The sequence below is a fragment of the Rhinatrema bivittatum genome, chromosome 7 (assembly GCF_901001135.1).
Source record: "Rhinatrema bivittatum chromosome 7, aRhiBiv1.1, whole genome shotgun sequence".
NCBI classification, from domain to species: Eukaryota; Metazoa; Chordata; class Amphibia; order Gymnophiona; family Rhinatrematidae; genus Rhinatrema; species Rhinatrema bivittatum.
The window spans coordinates 288,159,894-288,184,114 of NC_042621.1; the positions used below are offsets into that span (position 1 = coordinate 288,159,894).

Here is a 24,221-nt window from a genome sequence, read left to right on the forward strand (position 1 = left end):
CCCTTCAGGAAAAAGACTGAAAACATGGCTGTTCTTGAAAGCATTTCCGGACCCTTAAAGATTCTCTACCATCAAATGCAGCATTACTGATCATTTCCTATTAAACTGAAACAGTCTCTATCTACCAATCATTACAATGTTTTACTTCTCGTTAAACTGTTTATCTTTCCTCTAACTCTAATCCCAGTTAGAATGACCCCGTTTTATTGTAACTTTTTTTCTTCCATGCACTTGTTTTACCTTTTAATGTATACTCTTATGTTATTAGTTATTTACGTTATAATGTATTTCTCACCCCTTGTTTTATGTAAACCGACATGATACGAACTCCGTGAATGCCGGTATAGAAAAATACAAATAAATAAATAAATAAAAAATAGCCTGAACATCGACTGCGCACCCTTGATCGTGGTGGGCACACCCCTGAACTCCTCTCTCTCAGGAGATCCTGCGAGGGCCCCACCTAAGACCAGGCAGCCCGGGTAACCAAGGGCTCAACCCAAGGGAACCCCGGGTTGCTAGTGGTGAAGCTCCAGCTAGCCTCTGTCTCCTCCTGGGCTCCGCCTCCTGGTGGCAGGCGCTTCTGGGTCCGACCAGGGAGCCTATCAATCCTGCACTAGGCCAAGGGTCCACCTCCCGGTGCAACACAAACCACGCCTTGTAAATGGTAAAACGACAGAGTCTTAATATATTAAAAAATCGTATTACCAACCTTATGTTTTATATTTTTGGGATATATTTTTTAATATATTGAAACAGTTTTGTGTCATCCGCATATTTATTCACTTCACTCGTCATTCCTTTCTCTTTTTTCAACGTTTTGAGGTTGGGTTCTCAGATCTTTAGGTAGGGAGTTCCAAAATTTAGGGGAGGCAATGGAAAAGGCTCTTTCTCTTGTTGTTAGATGCGCATCTCTGTTGGGGGGAATGTTTAAGATCCTGAGTTGTTTGAACGTAGGTTTCTTTGAGGATTCCTGGGGGGGTTATGTTTAACAGAAAAAACAAAAGAGCTAAGCGAACCCAGAGGACAATCAAGCAAAAAATGGGAAGCTGTTTATACTATAAAGAGAATTTTTTGCTCTGTTTTTAGTCTTTTTTGTTTATTTTTATTTTTAATTTATTTTTAATTTTTAATTTTCTAATTTGTCTTGCTATGGATTGAATATTAATTAAAGACGTATAAATGCGCATCTAGAGTAGAAATAAACTGCATCAGCAAGCCTGACAGCGTCTCTTAATGTTAAATAAAGAGCGCCCGGTCTTCTCAATCATTTGCAGTTACTTCTGAATGTTATACAGCTTTGACGAACCCAACTTGTATTTTTATGGGTTAACACAACTTTGGGTTTGCTAAAAAGTCTCGTATAAAAGCAAAGTCTGTAAACGCCGGCCTTGCTGAACTTCAAATGATGCAGCTACTTCGTTACAACGGAGACGGAATGACAGGCTAAGACCACGGCTCTACTGCGGCCGAAGTTTCGCTGTGAACCAGCTTCATCAGGAGCCTGAAATCACAATCTTTGAATTGAGAAAATATCATGCAGTTCCGTCTTGTTAAAAAACAATGCAGTTATACTTCTAAAGTTGCTGCATTTGCTGTTGAAAGTTTCTATAATTGCGTCTTCAATCTCTTTTCATTTTCGGGACCGTCCGGTCTCCCACACAGATTCAAGAAGACAGACAGAATCTGTGTGGGAGACCGGACAGCAAGCTGACCAAGGCAGTTTACAATAACAAATACAATACAATTACAACAAGATTACCCTAATTTAAAACATCGGAACAGCCATGATTTCACCTTTTTGCTAAAATCCAAATAGTTGGCCTCCAGTCTAATAGCTAATGGAAACAGAGTTCCAGTGTTTGGGTGCCACTACTAAGAACATCTTCTTCCTGGACTCTTCTTTTTTTTTTTCTGTTTGATCCCCTGAAACTATAAAAATGGCTCTCCTGAGGAACACAACATCTGCCTGGGAACATATACCTGTACCCTGCTCACCAAATAACCAGAAACCTTACCATGATGGACCTTATACATTAGGATTACAGTCTTAAATACAATTCTCTCCGGCAGCTGCCATCGCGGTTTGAGGGGTGAGTGCTGGCCATTTTTCTGATTTCAACGAGGATTACTTGCGTCTTTCTATGGACTGTCTTGGCTAGCCCCCCCAGTGACTGATTTCACCTACCTCTTCCGGGCTCTGACGTCGGAGGGAGGAGCCTTCAGACGCCAATATCAGCGGCGTCTGAATACTGAACATAGCAGCTGCCATCGCGGTGTGAGGGGTGAGTGCTGGCCATTTTTCTGATTTCAACGAGGCTTACTTGCGTCTTTCTATGGACTGTCTTGGCTAGCCCCCCCAGTGATTGATTTCACCTACCTCTTCCGGGCTCTGACGTCGGAGGGAGGAGCTTTCAGACGCCAATATCAGCGGCGTCTGCGCGGTGCGCCCGCCGTCGGCGCATCGCCAAAGCCGCGTTTAGCCGGCGTTGCTGGTGTGACTGAGGGATTTTCTTCTTATATAAATTCATGGATGCACCTGCCAAGCGGAGCCTGACTGAATAGAGACAGTGCCTTCAAAGAGACCCTTTTTCTATTAGGTATTTTATTTCTATTACAGAGTGGTTTCATTTTCCTCTTGGTAATGCCACATACCAAGAGGAAGGGGAAAATAACGACCTCTACCCCCGGTCCTTTGGACAATCAACCACGTATACAGGATCTCTTTGCTAGAACCATTGTTTTTTCACCAGGTAGCAAAGTCGCTGAAGTTTTAGCTCAGGAGCAGGGGTTAAACTCCATGACTCATGTAACATCATTGAGCCCTGGTGCCCCAACAACACCAGATCCACCTACTGGAAAGGTTGGAGCAGAATTCGTTTTTGAGGATCCCAATTTGAACTTAAACCTGAACTTGGTCTCTACTCCATCTATAGATCAAGTGGGGGGAAGGAATATTGTTTCCCCTCTACTGACCCCTGGGTATCAGGACTTAAAAGATCAGAGGGAGCAATTTAGTACAGTAGTGACTCCAAAGGTGAAGGAGATGGCAGGAAGTCAGGGAAGTGCATTGATAGATATTCCTTTAATAGTTCCTACTAAGTTCACGCTGGAGGAAATAGGAACGATGATTCTATCCATGCAAAAATCAATTAATAATTTGACTAAAGTAGTCCAGGAGGGATTGGAAAATAATAAGGCTTTACAATTGAAAGTTGAGAAATTAGATATAACGGTAAATAATATGGGGAAAAAAACTGAAGAGATTCAGAAGGTCCAATTTAATTTAGTTAAATCAGAGAAGATTCAATCTGATAAACTAGAGCAATTGGAAAACCAAATTAGGAGGGTTAATCTGAGAGTGTTAAATTTCCCCAAGACTCATTTGCTTTCCCCCAGAGAACTATTTAGAAGTTATCTTATAAATGTTCTAAAATATACAGATGCTACTCTCACAGGAATATCAAGAATATATTATATTGCTCAAAATTCTGGGAGAGTGGGACAAGAAAATCAAAATCAGGGAGAACAAAATGAAGATACAGATGTTTCCGATCTTTTAGAAAGATCATCGGAAATGGAAATAAAGACACGAGCTACATTATTAGTCCAATTTTCCGACATTTCTCAGAGGGATGCAATTCTTAGGTTATACTTTAGATATCAGAACTTAAAATTTCATGGTTACCCAATTAGAATCTTCCCTGACGTTTCTATTAGTACACAATTGAGAAGAAAGGAATTTCTGATAATGAGAGATAAAGCAATACAACGTGGAGCAAAATTTATTTTAAGATTCCCCTGTAGATGTATTTTATTACATCAGAATTCAAGATATGTTTTTCATCAGCCTGATCATTTACGCACATACCTTGACTCCTAAATCTCATACTTCCCTTTAGTAAAAATGGGGTTAAAGATTGTAATGGTACACGGTTCAGACACTTTCTTGTGTGTGTAACAATACTGTTTAAAGACTGCTCTTTTCTTTTTCAGCCAGCCTCTGTAATTGCTATTACTATATTTTCTTTCTTAAGTATACAGAGTGTACTATAGTAATATTTTATTTTGGGATAATTGTATTATGTTTGAGAAGAGATATATGCTCTGTAATATCTTATTGAAAATCAAAAGTTTAATAAAGTATAAATTAAAAAAAAAAATACTATTCTCTCCCTCACTGGTAGCCAATGTAAAGCACTCAACAGCAGCATAGCACTAATATGTCTAGGGCAGCCAAAAATCAATCTGGCTGCCATATTTTGCATCATCTGAAGTCTTTGCTAGTTCTTCCCTGTAACTCCCATCAATACCCTGTTGCAGTAATCAAAAAGTGGCATAACTAGTGCCTGTACTATAGTCCAAAACACCCCCTCATTCACTTTATTCCTTATTTTTTGCAATTGCCGCAGCTTTAAAAATAACCTCCTCACCATCAGCAATACATACCATACAAAGGACCTTTTACCATCATAAATCACCCCAGGTTCTGAATTTCATGAATATTATCACATACTTTCTTCCCCACCCTTAAATGAAGACCACGCTCAGGTGCCCCATATGAGAAAACCATCCACTCTGTTTTCTCCTCATTCAATATCAACTTATTCTCCCGCAGTCAACTCCCTAAACACTGCAGACATTTCTGAACTCTATCCAAGTTCATTACAGGGTCCTTTCCTAGAGGGTAAATAGTCTGGACATCGTCCACATAAAGACATCCCTGAAATCCCAAGCTACGAATCAACGCCCCCAGTGGTTGCAAAAAAAAAAAATGTTAAAAAGTAATGGGGATAAAGGGGAACCTTGAGGTACTCCACAATTTAATCTATAAACCTCCGCCGTGTCATCCCTTACATGCACTTCCAACAATCTCTCCCTCAAAAAAAAAAAGGGAGACAATCTAGAGCCCTATCTGAAAAACTTAGATCCTTACAACGAGCAATCGATATTTATTTATTCATTTATTTATTTATTTATAACTTTTATATACCGAGGTTCAATTAACAAGATTAATTATCACTTCGGTTTACATTATAACCAGCAAAATAACATAGACAAAGTCTTGATTTACAATGAACAGGGAATAATAACTTGGATAAAACAAAGAACAGGGAAGAAATAACCTGGAAAACATAAAATGGGTGAAGCAAGTATAGAGAATAGGGTTTGTATAACTTGGGCGAAAAGCAAGGAAATTAAATAGGGGAGGACTGTGAAGGCTTTTATTACATCACCTTCATGAATGTGGTAGCTCTGGAACCGTGTTAGTGGTTTACCTCTTGCGTGAACCATTATCAGTGCATTGAGTTTAATAATTATTCTCAAGGGCCTGAAACTACTACTGGACTGCCTCAAGGCTCAGCAGTTTGAGCTATGCTATTTAATACATATTTAACACCTCTGTGCAATGGATATAAACTATGGGCCAGATTTTAAAAGGGTTACGTGCGCCGAGCCTATTTTGCATAGGCTTGGCGGTGCGCGCAAGCCCTGGGACATGTGTAAGTCCCGGGGCTTGCAAAAAGGGGTGGTCAGGGGTGTGGCCAGGGGGCATGTGGGCGGTCCGGGGGCATGGCTGAGTGATATCTGGTGATCCACCAGGTCAAAGGCCCTGGTAAGGTCTAGTAAAACTAAACCCACCATCTTCTCTATCTAAATTCTCCCCAGTCATGTCATTCGATACTACCAGCAGTTTCTGGACTGCAATCGGAGCAAAACCCTGATTGACACTCATCCAGCACATACTGTTCCCTCAGATGTCTAGTCAACTGAACCGTTTCCATTTTTTCTAAAACCTTTGCTAAAAAAGGACCATTTGCTACCGGACAGTATTTACTCATCACCTCCTTATTAACCCCTATTTTTTTCAGGAGGGGATGAATTATAATCTTTTTCAACAGCTCTGGGTAAATACCTCTATTCAGGGATTCATTTACAATTAAAACCAGCCTAATTAATAACTCAACCGGTATATTCCGAACCCAAAATGGACAAGGGTCCACATAACATGCTATGGGATTATAGTCCCTAAAAATGTTACTCATATGAGTCTCTCCACTTCCTCAAATAATTCAATCTCTCCCCCCCTAAACACCTTCTCTCCCTCCAGAGTAAATGGCCCAACCAACCCCCTTTCATTAACTAACCTATCACGTAATCCATCCACCTTCTGTCTCCAACCACAAGCAAAACTATGACAGCTTAAACCCTCCAGAATGATCATAGAAGAGAGGCAATCTCTTCCTAACATCTCCTGAGTAACCCGAAAAATCTCCTTTGGGCTACTTCCCAAAGAAGTTATTCTATCTTCGTAGTTCTTTTTAGCCAACCGGATAGTGCCCGAGTATTTATTCAGGCAACTCCTCCAGTCCAGTTTATCTTGCCACACCCAAGTTCTAACCCATTTCCTTCCTTTCTTCCTCACCTCCCTCTGAAAATCTTTCAGTTCTGAAGTGAACCATGGTTCACTATCCCTTACTCTATTACATATATTCAATGCCTCTTGCATCTTCAAATTCCAATTACTCACCATGTTCTGCTTACATGTAGTTTCTATGTAAGGATTTATAGCAGCCTGGCTTGTTCTGTTTTCCTAATATGTGAATTGGTCTTTAAGGGCCCAGTATGCTATTTGGAGTGGAGGCACAGCCTAGTGGTTAGAGCAGTAACCTACAAACCAAATTAACCAGTACAGTATTTATATCTCACCTTGGGCAAGTCACTTCACTCTCCATTGTTTCAAGTACAAGTTAGATTGTGAGCCCCCTGGGGACAGGGAAATACCTGAATATAATCAACCTAATAAATGAAGGTTGACTGATGTGCCGCAAATGCGCAGTAGAGAGCAGCTCTACTGCGCATGTGCGGGCGAGCACGTCGGTCTCAGCCAGCGTCAGAAAAAAAAAAACATGGCGGCGTCGGGTGGCAGTGGTGGCGGCAGCGGCGGCAGCGGGTGGTGGCGGCGGCAGCGGCGGCCAGTAGCGAGGGAGGGAGGGACGGACTGAGTGAGAGGGAGGGAGGGAGTGGGAGGGAGTGACTGAGTGAGAGGAGGGACTGAGTGGGAGGGAGGGAGGGACTGAGTGAGAGGGAGGGAGGGATTGAATGACGGGGAGGGACTGAGTGGGAGGGAGGGGGGGGGAGGGACTGAGTGAGAGTGAGGGAGGGGGAGGGACTGCGTGAGAGGGGGGGAGGAGTGGGTGAGTGTGTGGGAGGGAGGTAGGGGGGTGGGGAAGAAAGTGAGGGGAGGAGAGAGGGAATGAATGAGGGAGAGGTGGAGCGACAGGGATGTGAGTAAGTGGAAGGGGGAGAGGGAAGAAATGAGGGGAGAGGTGAGAGGACAGGGATGTGAGTAAGTGGAAGGGTAAGAAGTTGTGGACGCAGAGAGAAAAAGGGAAGTGGAGAGGGAGAGCTGAGGGGGAGGGATGGATTGAAGAGAGGGTGGGAGTGACTGAGGGAAGGGGAGAGAGGTGGGAGTGACTGAGGGAAGGGGGGATGGAGGTGAGAGTGAGGGGAGATGGAGGGGAAGAAGGCAGTGGGAGGACAGAGGGTGCGTAAGACTGAGTGGAGGAAAGGGGAGGACGTGAACGCGGGGAGGGGGAGAGAGGGAGAAAAAGTGTAGAGGTGCTGTGTTAGAAATGGGACTGAAAAAAAATGTAATGTAACGGCTTGTCCACTATAAAGTACCAAAAAGCAGAATATAAATAAAATAAATGTGACACATTGCCTTTTTATAGGTAGGAGTGTTGCTATTGAATTGCTGCCATTTGGTGCTGTTTTGGTATGGGAGGAGTAGTTTATTGTAATTCAGTTGATTCATGGCTCTCTAAGGGCCAAGTCCACATCCAACACACATTGCAATAGGGCTCCAAGTATCTTTTTTTTTCAGGGTTTTCTGGTTGGCGCCACACTAGTGCAAATAAATATAATATACATGTTGCAAGTGATATTTTTACCTCAGAAGACTGTATTTTGCATGTCCTTTTCATATAAAATCTGTTATTTATAAATAATTTTTAATGTGTGTGGGAAAGGCTGTAGTGCAGGGCTGTAAGATTAACCTAGGTTGCCTGGTACCCTTGCTCCACCCAGTTCTAAATTGCTTATATGAAAGAAAGAAGGCAGGTGCTGGGTGAATGGGGAAATGTTATGCAAATTAGGAGAGGGTCAGGCCAACCCCCCCCCCTCCCCCTCTCCCCCCTCCCCCCTCCCCTCAAGAGTCCAGTCATGGTCTGTGGAAAAGTTGGCATCTGTATTTGGGAGAGTGGAGTCCCTCAGCCATGGGGTCTGCAATAGCCCCTCGTCACCTTGAAGCGCCCTTTTCTCCTTACAGAGAAGGCAGCAGGGAGATTACACATCTATTCAGAAAGGTCAAGAATTATTGTTCCCTAACAATTAGTTTTCTAAGTATTATCATAGCGCCCTTATTCGCTGCAGGGGCAAGTTCGGGTTGGGGGGGGAGGTTACGTCACAGGGAAGGCCGCAGGCCCTCCGCTGAGGTAAAGTTAAGGGCATTCAATTCCCGCGCTTTTCTCTGCCCCTCGACGCTGGGCCGGTGCAGCCTGACCGTCCCCTCTCCCGGTGTCACCTTACCGCCTCCCCCCCCCCCCCCCCGCTCGGGAGCAGCATTTCATCTCCTTCATGTCATTCCGCTCTTTAGTGTATGTGGGAGGAGGGAGTCGTCAGCCACGAAGGGACATCCTAAGCCGCGGTGACCCTCCACAGGGACCTTATCCGTAATAATAATAATAATAATAGAGAGAGCGAGAAAGAAACATCTGTAAAAGCAGCAGCAGCAGCAGTAGGAGGAGGCGGATTCTTACTCTTCGCTGCATGGTTCTTTGCTGCCATGAAACAGGCCCGGGAAGCCAGTGACTCCGAGCAGCCGGAGCGGGACGGCAGGCAGGCGCCCACTAACCCTTCCGGAGCCGGGGGACCGCAGCCTCTCCCCCACCTGGTGCAAAAGTAAGTTGGGCTTCGGCTCTCTTTAACGGGGAGGCGGGGGTGCAATGTTCCCGGGATACGCGCCTCCCCCCTCTTTGCCTTTCTTTTTTTTTTTCTGTTCCTCGAGTCAGTTTGCATGCGGTGTTTTAGTTGCGGCGAAGTTGTACGAGAAAACAAGCCCCCTAAACACACCTGGGCTACTGTTTTCCCAGTCGGGCGGCGGTGGCGCGGTAGCCACGGACCTCGGCGCTGCGGCCGGAGGTTGCAGGGTGACATGCGGCTGAATTTCGTCGGATAGCGGGATTGTCCTCCCGATCAACCTCATCCCTTTTTTTTTTTTTTTTTTAAATCTGAACTTTTTTTTTTTTTGTTTTGTTTTATTTGCCTCCGGGCACTGAACAGAATACAAGTGTTTTTTGGTTTTTCCACAATCTTAGTAAATTGCCCACTTTTGAGACGGACTTGTAGTAAGTTTACTTTTCTTGAAGAGCTAAAAAAAAAAAAAAAAAATTAACAACAAGTTAAGCACATGACACTTCTCCCCATATTCCTGCTGTTAAATTGTTGCCTGGATTAACGACCCCCACCCACTCCAGCAGTCAAAGATGTTCGTTTTGGCTCGGATAGTTTTAATAGGAGGAAATGAAGTCAAATGCTTTCTTAAAATAAAAGAAAAAGAAGAACTAAAAATGCACTGAGATAATGTCAACTGGAAGATGTCGTGGTTAGGAAACGGCCTTCGGTTAGTCGTGCCTTACACGTAAACCATGAACGGGCGCGTAGGGCCGTCTCTGTGCCACTCTCCCGGTGCCGGGTCTGGGGAGCTGAGCAATTAAAAAAAAAAAATAATAATAATAACAATCAAGAGGCGCTGTCAGGCAGGCAGGGAAGGAAAGCTGGTGGAAGCGCCATCCGGGCTCGGACTCTCCAGGGTCCTCGTCCCCGTGCAGCACGGGGCGGCCCTCGCTTCTTCGGCCTTTCCAACAAGTTAGCGAATTCCGGGGCCTGATTCATCAAGGCGTTTGCTCCCCTAGACACCGAATGGGAGAAAAGCCTTAGTGAGTCAGGCAGTTTATCTGTACGGTTTGCAGCGCTGTGAGCCTCCCTAAAGATAACATTGATCTCGTTAAAAGAAATCTTTTTTTTTTTTTAATTTCACTACTCGGCATAAAAGCCGGGTCCGCAGATCCCCCGGCCTTGAACGGGCGTCACTCCATTTCGTTTCCCTAAGCTGAACTGCTAGCGAAAGAAATAAGGCAAGTGAGTGAGTTTTGCCTTCTGAATCGGGGACTTTCATTTTTAGCTTTTTATTTAATTGTTCTGGGCAATTTCAGTGTGTTATAACAAAAACGGAGAAAAATCAGTGTAAAAGTAATTGTTCTACTGATATAACATTGAGATTCCTAGGAAAAAAATAAAATAAAACTAAAAATGAAGGTCCCCTATGAATGGTACCCCAAGGATTATTTTGTTCTAGTATTGTGGTTAGAAATAAAACAGTATATGTATATTCAAACTTACATATGTGTTTATTCATGTGAAAACATGTGCATATAAATGATTTGGCATAGTATATGTATACAAATATACATTACTCATTATGTAAATATATATAACTTTATCTCAGTGATGTAGAAAAAGAAAGCTTTATGGATTTTGAGGATAGAAATTAGTGGTCAAAGAAATATTTTAAGAATAAATGGTAACAAAGATGTTACAGTTAGGGATTTTCAGTTTTGATTTTATTTTCTCCAAGAGTTTATCAGTTTTATTATAAACTGAGAAAATCATCGGGGGAAAAATTAATCTCTTTTCTTTGTACCTTATTTTCTGCTGTTTGGTATTTGCATAAATACTGACAAATTCCCAGAGAAAATAAAATAAAAACTGAAAACAAAGATCTCCATTTAGAGTGCACTAACGTTTTTGGCAGATTTTGTGTATTTTTACATATTCCCTTCTCTGTTAATTGTCACAAAACAGGTTAATTTGCAGTAATGTTATTTTAACACAACCTTCATTCATTGGTTACTATTGAGTGCACATAGAAAAACAAAACTCAGTTTCCTAACCAATAAACATAAGGCAACTGGAGGCAAAATCAATGTTTTAATGATTTTATTTGCTCATTCATTAATATTGTGCCTAGTGGCATGAAGCTATAATAATTTCAAATCAATGTATTCCATAGTACATACACAGTTTGTGCTGAAATGTAGGCATGTATATTTATTTGTATATACACGAAAGCAATAGTTGACAGGAAATTTTGAGCTACTCTATTGACAAGGGTTTAGTGATTTAAGAAGCAGGGAAGCCTTTAAGACTTGCTTTTATTTTATTATATTTTGTTAATTACTTTTATTATTCACCCAAAGTGATGTACAACATATTGAAATTACAATAACATTTCCATTATAGTTCTGTAATGCAAGAGCAAACCTACGTAATGATGCCTTTTTTGGGAGCAGCTTGAAAATATACATGAATTGTCAGCACATTAAAATTTTACACTGTGAATCTAGAATCTTTAGTTATAATTTATAACCCTTAGCTACTGTGTATAACATAAGCTGTTGATGGTTTAACTCGTGGTGAATTTTTAATAACTAATAGTAAGTACTGCATAGAAACAGTGTGATAACTGTCTAAATCCCCTCTTGATCTGAATGATTTAAGAATACAGGGGCCCTGATCTGTTCTAATATTACGGCAAAGTATAAATATTGAACACATCCTTGTATGGCATGGAACTTGATCATGTTATTTGATGCAGCGTTTGCATAATTTAATCTCTGCAGCCGTGTTTACATTATAATTCATATCCTTCTTTTACAGTGAGTGGTTTTTTTTTTTTAATATACTTTATTTTCTTGGCGGGTGGGTGGGGAATGATTGTGCAGTTTTTAATGCAGATAAGTGAGAAAATTCTATTTTAAGTGTGCTAGCAGTTAATTCCTCAGCTCAAGGGAAAACAGCCTGAAAGAACACTTTAACATAAGTGAATGAATTAAAAACTCTAGATGTTCATTATTTTGTATATGATTCATAGAATTCAAGAAATGATTTTTTTTTGTCGTTCTGCTGTGAGGTGACATTTCTAGAAGCGATTTGTGTTGGTGAGAACTGCGGAAGATAATCTGAGGGCCGCTGTTTGCTGTATGCGGCCATTAGTTATTAAGAATGATCGAGTTTCATATTTAGCTACACAACTGATTTTGTATCTTTGTATCAGTGGTTTTATTTTATTTTTTTGCCTTTAAAGCTGTATACATTTTAATGTTGTATAACAGGTAAAAATCTTTCACCTTTCTATTTCCAAAGAAAAAGCTCTTCTGACTTAGTTATGATTTTTATGACTTTTGTGACATTTTTAAATACACAGGAAAATACATGTACATATGTTAGATACATGGCAACGAACACAAAATGGGCTTGAATACAAGCCACATACATAGAGAAATAGTCAATTAGAGCTTAATAGGACAGAAAACTAGATACACTGACTGTCAAGCTCAAGGACCATAAAAAAAACAGAATATCTCTATAAAAACATCTTATGATATACATTTCCCACAATTCTAATCAAAGCAAATTGTTTCTAAAGATTAGAAAGTAAACCAGTGAAGGAAAAATAATCCACTCAAACTCTGAAAACTCCACCTGTTTAGGGTTGTGATTTGTAAAATGGAATTAACTTTTATTTTATTGGTGCTGTCTTGAATAAAAAAAACCCTGCTCTTTTATCAAGAAGGGAAGCTCCTACATGAGCAATCGCTCATACAAGTGTTTTGCTCACTTTCAAAACTAAAGCTCAGGATTACGCCTTGTGCTGTACATTATTGTAAAAATATCCAGGAAAGGCTACATTGGTGTGCTGTGCGTTATTGTAAGAAGACGCAGGAAGAGATGCATTGTCGTCTGCTGTAATAATATTAACCATTGCAAATATGCTGGTTTGGCTATGTTGTAATTCACCTCAATTTTTGTAATGAAATGGAATATAAATTATTGTAAGTAGATAAAATATTATATTAAGGTTATGGGTGCATTCCTACAGTACCGGAATTTAATCCACTTTGAAGTGCCTGAAAAGAGGAATATAAATCAAATTAATATTAATCTACAGTCATATAATCAGTTGACAGGAGTACTGGAGCAGAAAAATAAATCTAAATTTGTTACATCATTGATATATTCTGTTAAATATGTTCTGCTCTGCTAGTTTTCTTGAAAGATTCTGGACATTTGTTTGAATTTTCAGTCAGAACAGAGAAAAGCTACTGCTTATTAAAGAGACAAATTTTAAATGGCTGTGGATAATCCTAAATAACTTATTTTTAATTTCTTTTTTTTTTTTTTTTTACCAGAAAAGAAGTCAGTTTGCACTGGACACATTAAAAATGTTGAAACCTTGATTTCTGATGCACTAAGAAATAACTTGGCTATACCTTTACCATCACAAAGCACTGAAATGAATGCAACCTATTACAGCTCGTTGTTACTCATTTTGTTTTTAAAATATTGCCAGTGCTTCCCAAATCTTTCTTGGGGAACCCATAGCCATTTGGGTTTTCAGGATGTCCAAAATGATTATGCATGAGGTGAATTTTTCTTATAGTGGGCTTCAGTAATTTTGGGGCCGTTAATAGTAAGAAAGTGTATGCAGAGCAGTAACATTTCTCTCTCTGCCTTGTTTGTTAGTATTCAAGCCCCTTGAACTTATCATAAAACTAAGACGTGAGGCATTGAGTGCAGGCATAATAAGTTATTTTATATATATATATATATATATACACACACCCACATTGTAACATTTTTATTGATTCTTTCCACCAGTATGAAACAGATTACAAAAATTCATAAAATGAACACATGGGAGAGAGAAATAATATAAAGTATAAATAATATAAATATAAAGTAATGTTATTTATTGCTCTAGAATCAAATTTAAAGGAAGCAAAAATTAAAACTATTGAGGGTATTTCCTTTTTGTATTTGTCTTTAGGAAGAGTGCTATTCAGTGGGATAAATTCAAGATGTATATAAATTATTCTTGCTGTCAGTGAGACAGAAGGTTTCTTTTACTGTCGGAGTCAGGCAGAAGTGGAAACATGGATTTATGATAACAGTGAGCTGATCTACTTACCATGCATTCCTGGAGCATCTCTAGATAAACAATCTTTAAGCTCTGCTTACTGCAGATACCAACATGTAGGCACTGCTTCTGTTCCAGCACATTTATTAACCCTGGTATGTATATTTAGGCCACTAAGTTGTTATGACAATTGTAAATGTAATGCAGCTCTCTACATACAGTAAAGTGTTTGGTTGCTGATAAGCGCAAAGATTGAGGTATCAAAATCCCAGAGAAAGGAATCTGAAATGAGTGAGTGAGTGGACTGGAGCTAAAAGTGAGGCTTTTGAGTTTTCCTCAGGGAAGAAGATGCCAGCATCTGTGTGCAACTTATTGTCGCATCGGACAGCTGAAGGAACGACAGTGAATGTAGATACTTGCATTTAAAAAGATTAGAATGCCTCCATTTAATTCTTTGAATTTTGTTCAAGAAATATGTTTGGGAAAGACAGTTCCTGGGAGCTGTTTGGCCCATGTGCCTCTTATTCTCTGAAACCCATTTATTGAGTTTCACCTTGCAGTAGATTTTGTTTCCTGGCTCAGGTTTACAGTGTGAAAAGGAGTTGATTTTCCCTGCTGCGATCAGGAAACTGCAGTCCAGGAGTGCTCCTGAGTTGTTTGCTCTCCCACTGACTGCCTGAGATTACAGCTGCAGGGTTCAGGGGAATAAGCAACTTTATTGGGTAAAATATTGTAATCACATCAATAGAAGCTGTCCTATGGATCAAGGTTCAAAAACTGAGAATGAGACCTTCCATCCTGGAAGTGGCTGCAAGCATATTTATGAAGAATAAATTTGTAAAGGGTGCTTGGTCATGGCCTTGCTGCCTTAGCTCAAAGCCTCTTATTTGTTTCTTGTCATATCTTGTGTCTTGTCTGTCTTGTAAACTCCAAGTAGTAGTGATTTTCTTTGTACAACGCTGCATACAACTGGTATGTGCTATACAAATTATAATCCAGCTATGAAAGGCATATTATAAGAAAACATTATTATACTGTACTTTTTAAGGCAGTTACTAGATTTGACCTTTTTTCTTTTTTATTTATATAACAAAAATTTAATAAAGATAAAATTGAAAAAAAAAATACAAATAAGTATTCTGAAAACGTAGGTATAGAAGGAGGAGAAGCAAAATCATTAGGAGAAACAAAGGAGTCGTGGTGAGGTTAGACTGGAGTATATTGTTCTGTCTATAAAGGCAGAGGATACAACTTTCTTTAGATATGTAAGTGAAAAGAGGAAGACTAAAAGGGGAATAGTAAGAACTAAAGTGTTTAGTGAAGACCAACAAGGATGAGAAGAAAGCAGATATCTTAAATTCTTTTGCTTGCTATTCTTGCTAGAAAGAGAGGGTGAACCAAAGGCAAAAGGCAAGGATATAAGGAGCTGTGGGGTGGACATATTGCCATGTGCTGAATAGATAATATTCAGCGTAGTGGTATAATTGAAAATAGACAGGGCTATGGCACCTGATGGGCTATATCCTAGAGCAGTGGTTCTCAACCTTTTTTCCATTATGACACACCTGACAGATGATGCTCAAGTGCATGACATATTGCACACTACATTTAAAGCTATACTAAAAAAAAAAAAAAATCCTAGATATTTTATTGTTGAAAATGATGCAGGAGAAAGATACCGTTTTTTAATTTCAGTAATTGCTTATAAAATATTATTGTTTTTTCACAAAAATTTTAATCCTTGCTTACTGCATCAGTGAGAAATTTGGGACTGATATCGCAAAACTGCGCTGCATATGCATAAGGCAAACTCTCATGCATTTCACTGACAACCTCCAGAAAATTCTGACCTTTTCTGGATTTTATATGTGGTAGAGTTAGGAAATTTCCCCTTTCAACGCACCATACAAAAATATATTCAAATTCTGATATTCCCTCAGTAAAAGTACTTCAGAATCCCTTCCCTGCCAGCCACTTTGTGAAATAACATGAAAACCTGCTAAAAAGACATTTAGAAATTATATATTAAACCAGCCACACCATAAGAGCACTAACACCCAGGACTCGAACAGCAACAACCTTACCTATGAAAAAGCAAGACTGCAGATATAGAATACTAAACACTTACTATTGGAAAAACAAAGAAAGCCAGACTACTCTAGGTTCTTACACAGAATCTACATCCTGGTTAGCAGAATCCCTCACCTCTGTCAAACATGCAGAATGCAGACCTAATACAGAATAAAGGACCATAAATTATAAACAAGCATACAGAGAGAAACTGAAATTCTAAGAAGCTAGGGGGAGGGGGAGGTGCGGCAGGAAGTTGGGGACAGGATACTGCATGCCTGCTACAATTCTGGCTTGGATTGGTGGTGGCAGTGATTGCCAGGTTTGAGTGGTGATGAGGAATTTTAAGTACCAGCTCCTTACTCTGCATTCTCCTCAAGCAGCAAGCACATGTGGCTGTTCTAGAAAGCATAGGCTTGCAATGTCAAATTTTTGGCGACACACTGGTTGAGAACCACTGTCCTAGAGTACTGAAGGAGCTCAAAGGAGATGCTGATGCTACTACTTTACAGCTCCGTTCAACTTGCCACTTCAGCAGAAGAATTGCCAAAAAAACGAGATGCAGATGTAGTACCACTCCTCATTGGTGGGAACAAAGTGGAAAGCTCCAGACCTGTTAGTTTGATATTGGTGGTGGGCAAAATAATGTAAACATTACTGAAGGATAGAACTTATTTCAAAAATTGGAAAAAGGATCCATTTGAGGAAAATAGGAAAAAGCATAAGCCTTGGCAAGTTAGATGTAAAACATTGATACAGATGGCTAAAAGAGAATTTGAAAAGAAGCTGGCCTTAGAGGAAAAACCTCCTCAATAAAAACTTTTACAAATATATCTAAAGCAGGAATCCATTGATTGGATTGTTAGATGATCGACTGGTTAAAGGGGCATTTAGGGAAGATAAGGCTATCTTGGAAAGACTGAATGAATTATTTGCTTTGGTGTTTACTGAAGAGGATGTTGGGGATATACCCATGCTGGAAACTATGTAATCTGCTTTAAAGTGCTGAAAAGCAGAATATAAAAAAATAATAAAAACAATGATTCAGAAGAACTGATACAAATCATCGTGAAGCTGCAATATGTATTAAGGCAGATTGACAAATTAAAGAGTAGCAAATGATCTGGAGCAGACCATATACACCCAAGAGTTCTGAAGAACTCAAATTAAATTATAGTATTACACGCTCCCTGTTCAGGGAACATCGCTCAAGGGGTAGCGCAGGACAGCAGGATGGGATATAGGACAGTCTTCTCCCTAGATATCCGCATTCCCTGCAGGTTGGGCCTTTGGGTGCTAGGGGCCAGTAGGAGTCCAGTTCAGTGGCAGTACATGGGAATTCTGAGAACAGGCTGGATCAGGCAAGGTAATGAATATTCTGGGTTAGGTGAAGTTGTAGACAGGCTGGACCAGGAAAGGCTGTGGACAAACTGGATACGGCAAAGCTGAAGACAGGCTAGAACAAGCAAGGCAGGGTCTGTGAACAGGGACAGGATGCAACACCAGATTAGGACAGGAGTGGAACAAGATAGAACAGAGGCTGAGCAAGTCAATACAGAACACAGAACGAATACGCGCAGAGGCAGTTAGAGATATAGCCCGAAGGCCACTGGGTAACAGAATGAAGCCACAGGTGGCAGAAGGCCCGAAGGCCGCAAGACGTGGCAAAGATCGAGAAGGTCGGAAGACAAGGCAAAGCAAGGAGCAAGAAGGCCAGATGGGTACAAGGAGTAGGAAGGTTGGATGATGGCAAGGCAAGGAGCAGAAGGCTGGATGGCCACAAGGTAAGGCTAGAGGAAATGTAGCAAGAAAGACAGGCAGGACAAGGAACAAAAGGTAACTCCATGAACCTACAAGGTGGCTATAGCAGGGCTGCATTGCATACGGCAGAGACCAGAGCAGCGCGAGAATAGAGAAGAGAAGCTTGGCCGGCCTAAAGAGTATACTTGTTGAGGTCCCCTGGTGGAGGAGAGGCTTCAAGACATGAGTCATGAGACCAGGGATGAGATAGTGAGGATAGTTCTGAGTGGGGCTCTCCAGAGGCCGCTGCTGGTAGGGGGGCATCATAGGGTACGGTGAAGCTGCATAACAGCTGAAATTGTAACATGCAGATCTATTAGTGGAACGCAGGATTTGGTGAGAAAGATAACGGTGGTGGGGCCTCTTGGCAATGATGATCATAACATGATCAAATATGAACTAATGACTGGAAGGGAGATAATATGTAAATCTACAGCTCTAACACTAAATTTTCAAAAGGGAAACTTTGATAAAATGAGGAAAATAGAAAAAGGCGAAAGATGCAGCTGCAAAGGTTAAAAGTGAACAAGTGTAAACATTGTTTAAAAATACAATCTTAGCAGTGCAGTCCAAATGCATTCCATGTATTAAGAAAGGTGGGAGGAAGGCAAAACGATTACTGGCATGGTAAAAAGGTGAGGTGAAAGAGGCTATTTTAGCCAAAAAAAATCCTTTCAAAATTGGAAGGATTCATCTGAAGAAGATAACTTGACAATGCTTATGCTTTTTCCTAAGTGTAAAACATTGGTAAGGTAGGCTAAGAGAGAATTTGCAATGAAGTTGGCTGTAGAGGCAAAACTCACAATAAAAACCTTTTAAAATATATCCGAAGCAAGAAACCTGTGAGGGAGTCAGTTGGCCCGTTAGATGACCGAGGGGTTAAAGGGGCTCTTAGGGAAGATAAAGCCATTGCAGAAAGTCTAAATTAATTCTTTGCTTCTGTGTTTACTAATGAGGATGTTGGGGAGATACCGGTCCTAGAGATGGTTTTCAAGGGTGATAAGTCAGATGAACTGAACCAAATCACTGTGAATCTAGAAGATGTAGTAGGCCAGATTGACAAAACTAAAGAATAGCAAATCACCTTGAATGCTTGGTGTGTACCTCAGGGTTCTGAAGGAATTCAAATCTATTAGTTAATATTTGTAACCTATCATTAAAATCAACCATTGTATCTGAAGACTGGAGGGAGGCCAATGTAACCCCAATATTTAAAAAGGGCTCCAGGGGCAATCTAGGAAACTATAGACCAGTGAGCTTGACTTCAGTGCCGGGGAAAAATAGTGAAACTATTCTAAAGATTAAAATCACAGAGCATGTAGAAAGACATGGTCTAATGGAACATAGCATGGATTTACCCAAGCCTTGCCTCACAAATCTGCTTCATTTTTTTGAAGGGGTTAATAAACATGTGGATAAGGTGAACCAGTAGATATAGTGTATTTGGATTTTCAGAAGGTGTTTGACAAAGTCCCTCAAGGGAGGCTTCTAAGAAAACTAAAAAGTCAAGGGATAGGAGGCCGTGTCCTTTCATGGATTACAAACTGGTTAAAAGACAGAAACAGAGAGTAGGATTAAATGGTCAATTTTCTCAGTGGAAAAGTGTAAGTAGTGGAGTCCCTCAGGAATTTATACTTGGACCAGTGCTTTTCAATATATTTATAAATGATCTGGAAAGGAATGCAACGAGTGAGGTAATCAAATTTGCAGATGATACAAAATTATTCAGAGTAGTTAAATCACAAGTGGATTATGATCAATTGCAGGAGGGACTTTGCGAGACTGGAAGATTGGGCATCCAAATGGCAAATGAAATTTAATGTGGACATATGCAAGGTAATGCATATAGGGAAAAATAATCCATGCTGTAGTTACACGATGTTAGGTTCCATATTAGGAGTTACCACCCAGGAAAAAGATCTTGGCGTCATAGTGGATAATATATTGAAATTGTCGGCTCAGTGTGCTATGGTAGTCAAAAAAGTAAACAGAATGTTAGAAATTATTAGTAAGGGAATGGTGAATAAAACAGAAAATGTCAAAATGCCTCTGCATCATTCCATGGTGAAACCGCACCTTGAGTACTACGTACAATTCTGGTCACCGCATCTCAAATAAGATATAGTTGCAATGAAGAAGGGACAGAGAAGTGTGACCAAAATGATAAAGGGGATGGAATAGCTCCCATATGAGGAAAGGCTAAAGAGGTTAGGACTGTTCAGCTTGGAAAAGAGAAGGCTGAGGGGGGATATGATAGAGCTCTTTAAAATCATGAGAGGTCTACAATGGGTAAACGTGAATCAGTTATTTAAATTTTTCGGATAATAGAAGGACTAGGGTGCACTCTATGAAGTTAGCAAATAGCACATTTAAAACTAATTGGAGAAAATTCTTTTTCACTCAATGCACAATTAAGCTCTGAAATTTGTTGCCAGAGGATATGGTTAGTACAGTTAGTGTAGCTGTGTTTAAAAAAGATTTGGATAAGTTCTTGGAGAAGGCCATTAACTACTATTAATCGAGTTGCCTTCGAGAATAGCCACTGCTATTACTGGCATCAGTAGCATGGGATTTACTTAGTGTTTGGGTATTTGGAAATAGGATGCTGGGCTTGATGGACCCTTGGTCTGACCCAGTATGACAATTTCTTATGATCTTATGTCAAAGCTGGTGTGTTCTGTGCCTTACACATGGTTATTGCAATAATCAGTTTTACTGTATGAGTACCAGCTGTTCTTCCCTTGACAAAATCCACTTGATGTCAGGAGATGATTGATGGTAAAATCAAAATTAATCTATCTGTCAATATCTTGGCAAAAACGTTTAAATAATTTAGCAAAGATGTCGGCCTATAGGAAGAAGGGAGCATGGGGATTCTTTCTGGGTTTAGCAAGGACTGTGATGTAGGCTTTGCTAAAATCTTGCAGGAAGGACCCTTGCTGGAGAGTTCAGAAAACACTCTACTCATTGGTCCAACCAGTTGATTACGTAGAATCTTAACATAATCATAGGAAAGGCCATCTGGGCCTGGAGGCTTCCTGGATTTACTAGTTCCAATCACATTAAGAATTTCAGAAGCCTGTAAAGGTCTGTTCAAGAATTCTAATTGACTCTCCGTAATCCTGGGCAGAAATAAATCTTCAAAAATGAGATTTTTCTCCTCTGCACCTCCTACTCTATCTTCCTTGTGTAGTGCCTCATAGAAAGATTTGAAGACCTCATAAATATCCTTCTTTTTGATGGCTATCGAACCATGCTATGTTCCAATCTGCTCTATGAAAGTTTTTTCCTTACCACATCTTTACCACATTGGCTGAGAAATTCCCAGCCTTATTTCCATACCTAAAAAAATTATGCTCAGAATGTAATAGTGTCTTTTGTGCCTTTTTGAGAAGACACCAAACCAGATATCACCTCAGGTCAATGTTCCATAAATTTTTCTAATAATAAATAAATAAATAATAATAAATAAATTTTTTCTAGGTGAACTTAATAGCAGGTAATGGACTTCTCCTCCAAGAACTTATCCAATCCTTTTTTAAACACAGCTATACTAACTGCACTAACCACATCCTCTGGCAATAAATTCCAGAGTTTAATTGTGCGTTGAGTAAAAAAGAACTTTCTCCGATTAGTTTTAAATGTGCCCCATGCTAACTTCATGGAGTGCCCCCTAGTCTTTCTACTATCCGAAAGAGTAAATAACCAATTCACATCTACCCGTTCTAGACCTCTCATGATTTTAAACACCTCTATCATATCCCCCCGCTGTCGTCTCTTCTCCAAGCTTCTCGTCGTCCAAACTGTCGTCTCTTCTCCAAGCTGTCGTCTCTTCCCCTCAGTCGTCTCTTCTCCAAGCTCTCTTCTCTGTTTCAGTAATACAATCCTTTGCTTGGGAGGCAGGCCTTGGGCCTCAAATTTTAGGTAACTGGGCAACTTGGTACCTGGTTCCCTCTTTAGACCTATTTCTGAGCACAAAACGGCCCTTTTATATCCAGCTAATTATATCCGGATGACCACATATCTGGCTGTAATTTAGCCTTATAAGAGATTCAATATGCTGTATAACCTATTTTGTAGAACTTTATAGTTGGGATATATTACTACAGTTAGAAGCTCTCCATTGGGCAGATAGGGGTTTGTTGCTCAACACTAGGTTGAGCAAGGGTGAAAGGAAATTTGGAGATATTTGTATCTGTAGGAATTATATGTAGTTGGAATTGCATTCCACAATGAGTACGGTTTTTGTGTGATTTCGTTGCCCTTATACAGCTGCATGTGCAGTGAGTTGGAATAGGGTTTTCCGCTACTCAGTAACACAAATATTTTGGTTAGCTAGTCTAATATTCAAAAAAGAGGCGACCTCAGCAGTCTGTGACTCATGAGAGAATAAGGTCTGGTGGTAACTTTATGGCTTGCAGAGCTGCTGTTTAGGTTTGACACTTTATGAATGGGAGGTGCTCTTTTGTTTTGTTTACCATTGTCTCTATGCTGTTCAGAGGTTGGGAATATTAACGCAGTTTTATTTATAGGATTTATGCTGGGAGGAGTATAAATCATGAACTTGAAGAGATGTTCTGAGGCTCTTTATGCAGAGGTGTTAGCAATTTTTTTTTGATAATTCAGTTGCCAGTTAAAAAATCCTGTTATGTTTCCTTTCTTGTATAATGCATAGGGAGGGTAATTTTACAAGCCGCCTTCTTGGGTAAAATAGTGCAAAATTACCTCCAGAAATAGCTTTTTATAAAATTGTCCACCCTCACTGAGCGTAAGATCTGTATGCACTTACTTCAATAACTTTTATCCGCAGTGTGAACTGGCATACGGGGGGGGGGCAAGATTTTGAATTTTGCCTGTACTTTTTGCATTTTTAAAGTTATTCATGTATTCTCCTCATTGAAAAAATACCTGCACATATAAACGTGTAAGTATCTGCTGCTGGTAGTTTTGGTGGGAAGATTTTCAAAGGTAAAGTATGCACATACACTAATTTTCATGGGAAAAGTAAGTCTGCAGGTAAAAGGTACCCACAGACTCTCTACATCAATGTAGGCTGTTACAAAATTACTTCCATAAAGCATTGATGCAGCACAAATAGCTTACTAATAAGGGTATTCTGAAAGAGAATTTTCAAATCAAGGAGTGTGGCCATGGTAGAAGGTGAAAACTTTTTTATTTAAGCAGAATTTGTATTGATTTTCAAACAGTACAGAATAGAAAAAAACAGTACCACAATCAGTCTGAGCCCAGTAAAGTGCACACATGCTATCCCCAATTGCGCCTGCTGATTCCTATAGCAGGTGTCACACCCATTGATGTATGGACAAGGTTTTGAAATGGTAGTTGGACATCACCTGCTTAACATACAGTGTTCGTTGGGGGCTACGTGTGTAGTAGGCCCCAGCCACGTTCTTTTGTCTTGTGGACTTTTTTTTTCTGCGCGACAAGGGAATGTAGCAATAATTCTGAAAATAAATTTTCCCCTCCCTGATAAAATATCATTACAGATATCAGACAGGCTGAGTGGCCCCTTGAAAACCACTGCTTAAATGTATTTATTTATTAATTTTATTGATTTATATTCTGCTTTTTATTGCTTTTATGCTTTTTCAAGTACTTGACAATAGATTACATTCAGGTACTGAGGGTATTTCCTTATCCCCAGAGAACTTGCAATCTAAGGCTAGATTCACAGAACGACAATTTTTTTTATCACAAGAAGAGCCCAATATCGGGGGAGGTGGGAGCGATCTAGTGATATATTTTTCATACACACTCTCCTTCCGATATGCATAAACATTGTGGATATCCTGAAACTAGATTGACTGACTGGGTTGAGAACTGCTGTTTTAAAGAACATGTCTACTACCTCTCACAGAATCCATTTCCAATTTACTTACATATTTATTAAACTAGAACTGATAACAGCTGGTGAACGGAGCTGGTAAGTCGATGCTTCTTTCACCAATTCCTCCTGCTGGTGCTTCTTTAAATTGAATAAGCAGGTAAAAGAAGCACCAGTAGGAAGAGTAGGAGAAAGGACCCAGCTAGGTTGACTCGGGCTGTGGGAAGAGGAGTCAGATCAGACTACAAGGAAGGGGAAGGTGTTAGAGAGAGACACCAGCAAAGGGGGAAATCAAACTTTTTTTTAAAATCTTTTCTTCCCACTGCTTTGTGGGCTCTCAGGGACCTGGTTGGAAGGATTTTTCAAGATAAATGGATCTTCAGATAAAAGTGTGCTACTCTACATAAAATAGAGTGTACAGATATATACCAATGGCACAGTAAACAAAATTCAAATAGCACTAAC

The 24,221-nt window shown here is 40.1% G+C and overlaps 1 protein-coding gene across 1 annotated transcript in view; it reads left to right on the forward strand.

The window, feature by feature from the left end:
- Positions 1–8,642: 8,642 nt before the first annotated feature.
- RBM20 (RNA binding motif protein 20) overlaps positions 8,643–24,221 on the forward strand; it is a 272,827-nt gene continuing 257,248 nt past the window's right edge. The window contains 1 exon segment of the mRNA XM_029610357.1: positions 8,643–8,964. Within this exon segment, the coding sequence (XP_029466217.1) occupies positions 8,849–8,964 (116 nt within the window). The 5' untranslated portion in view covers positions 8,643–8,848.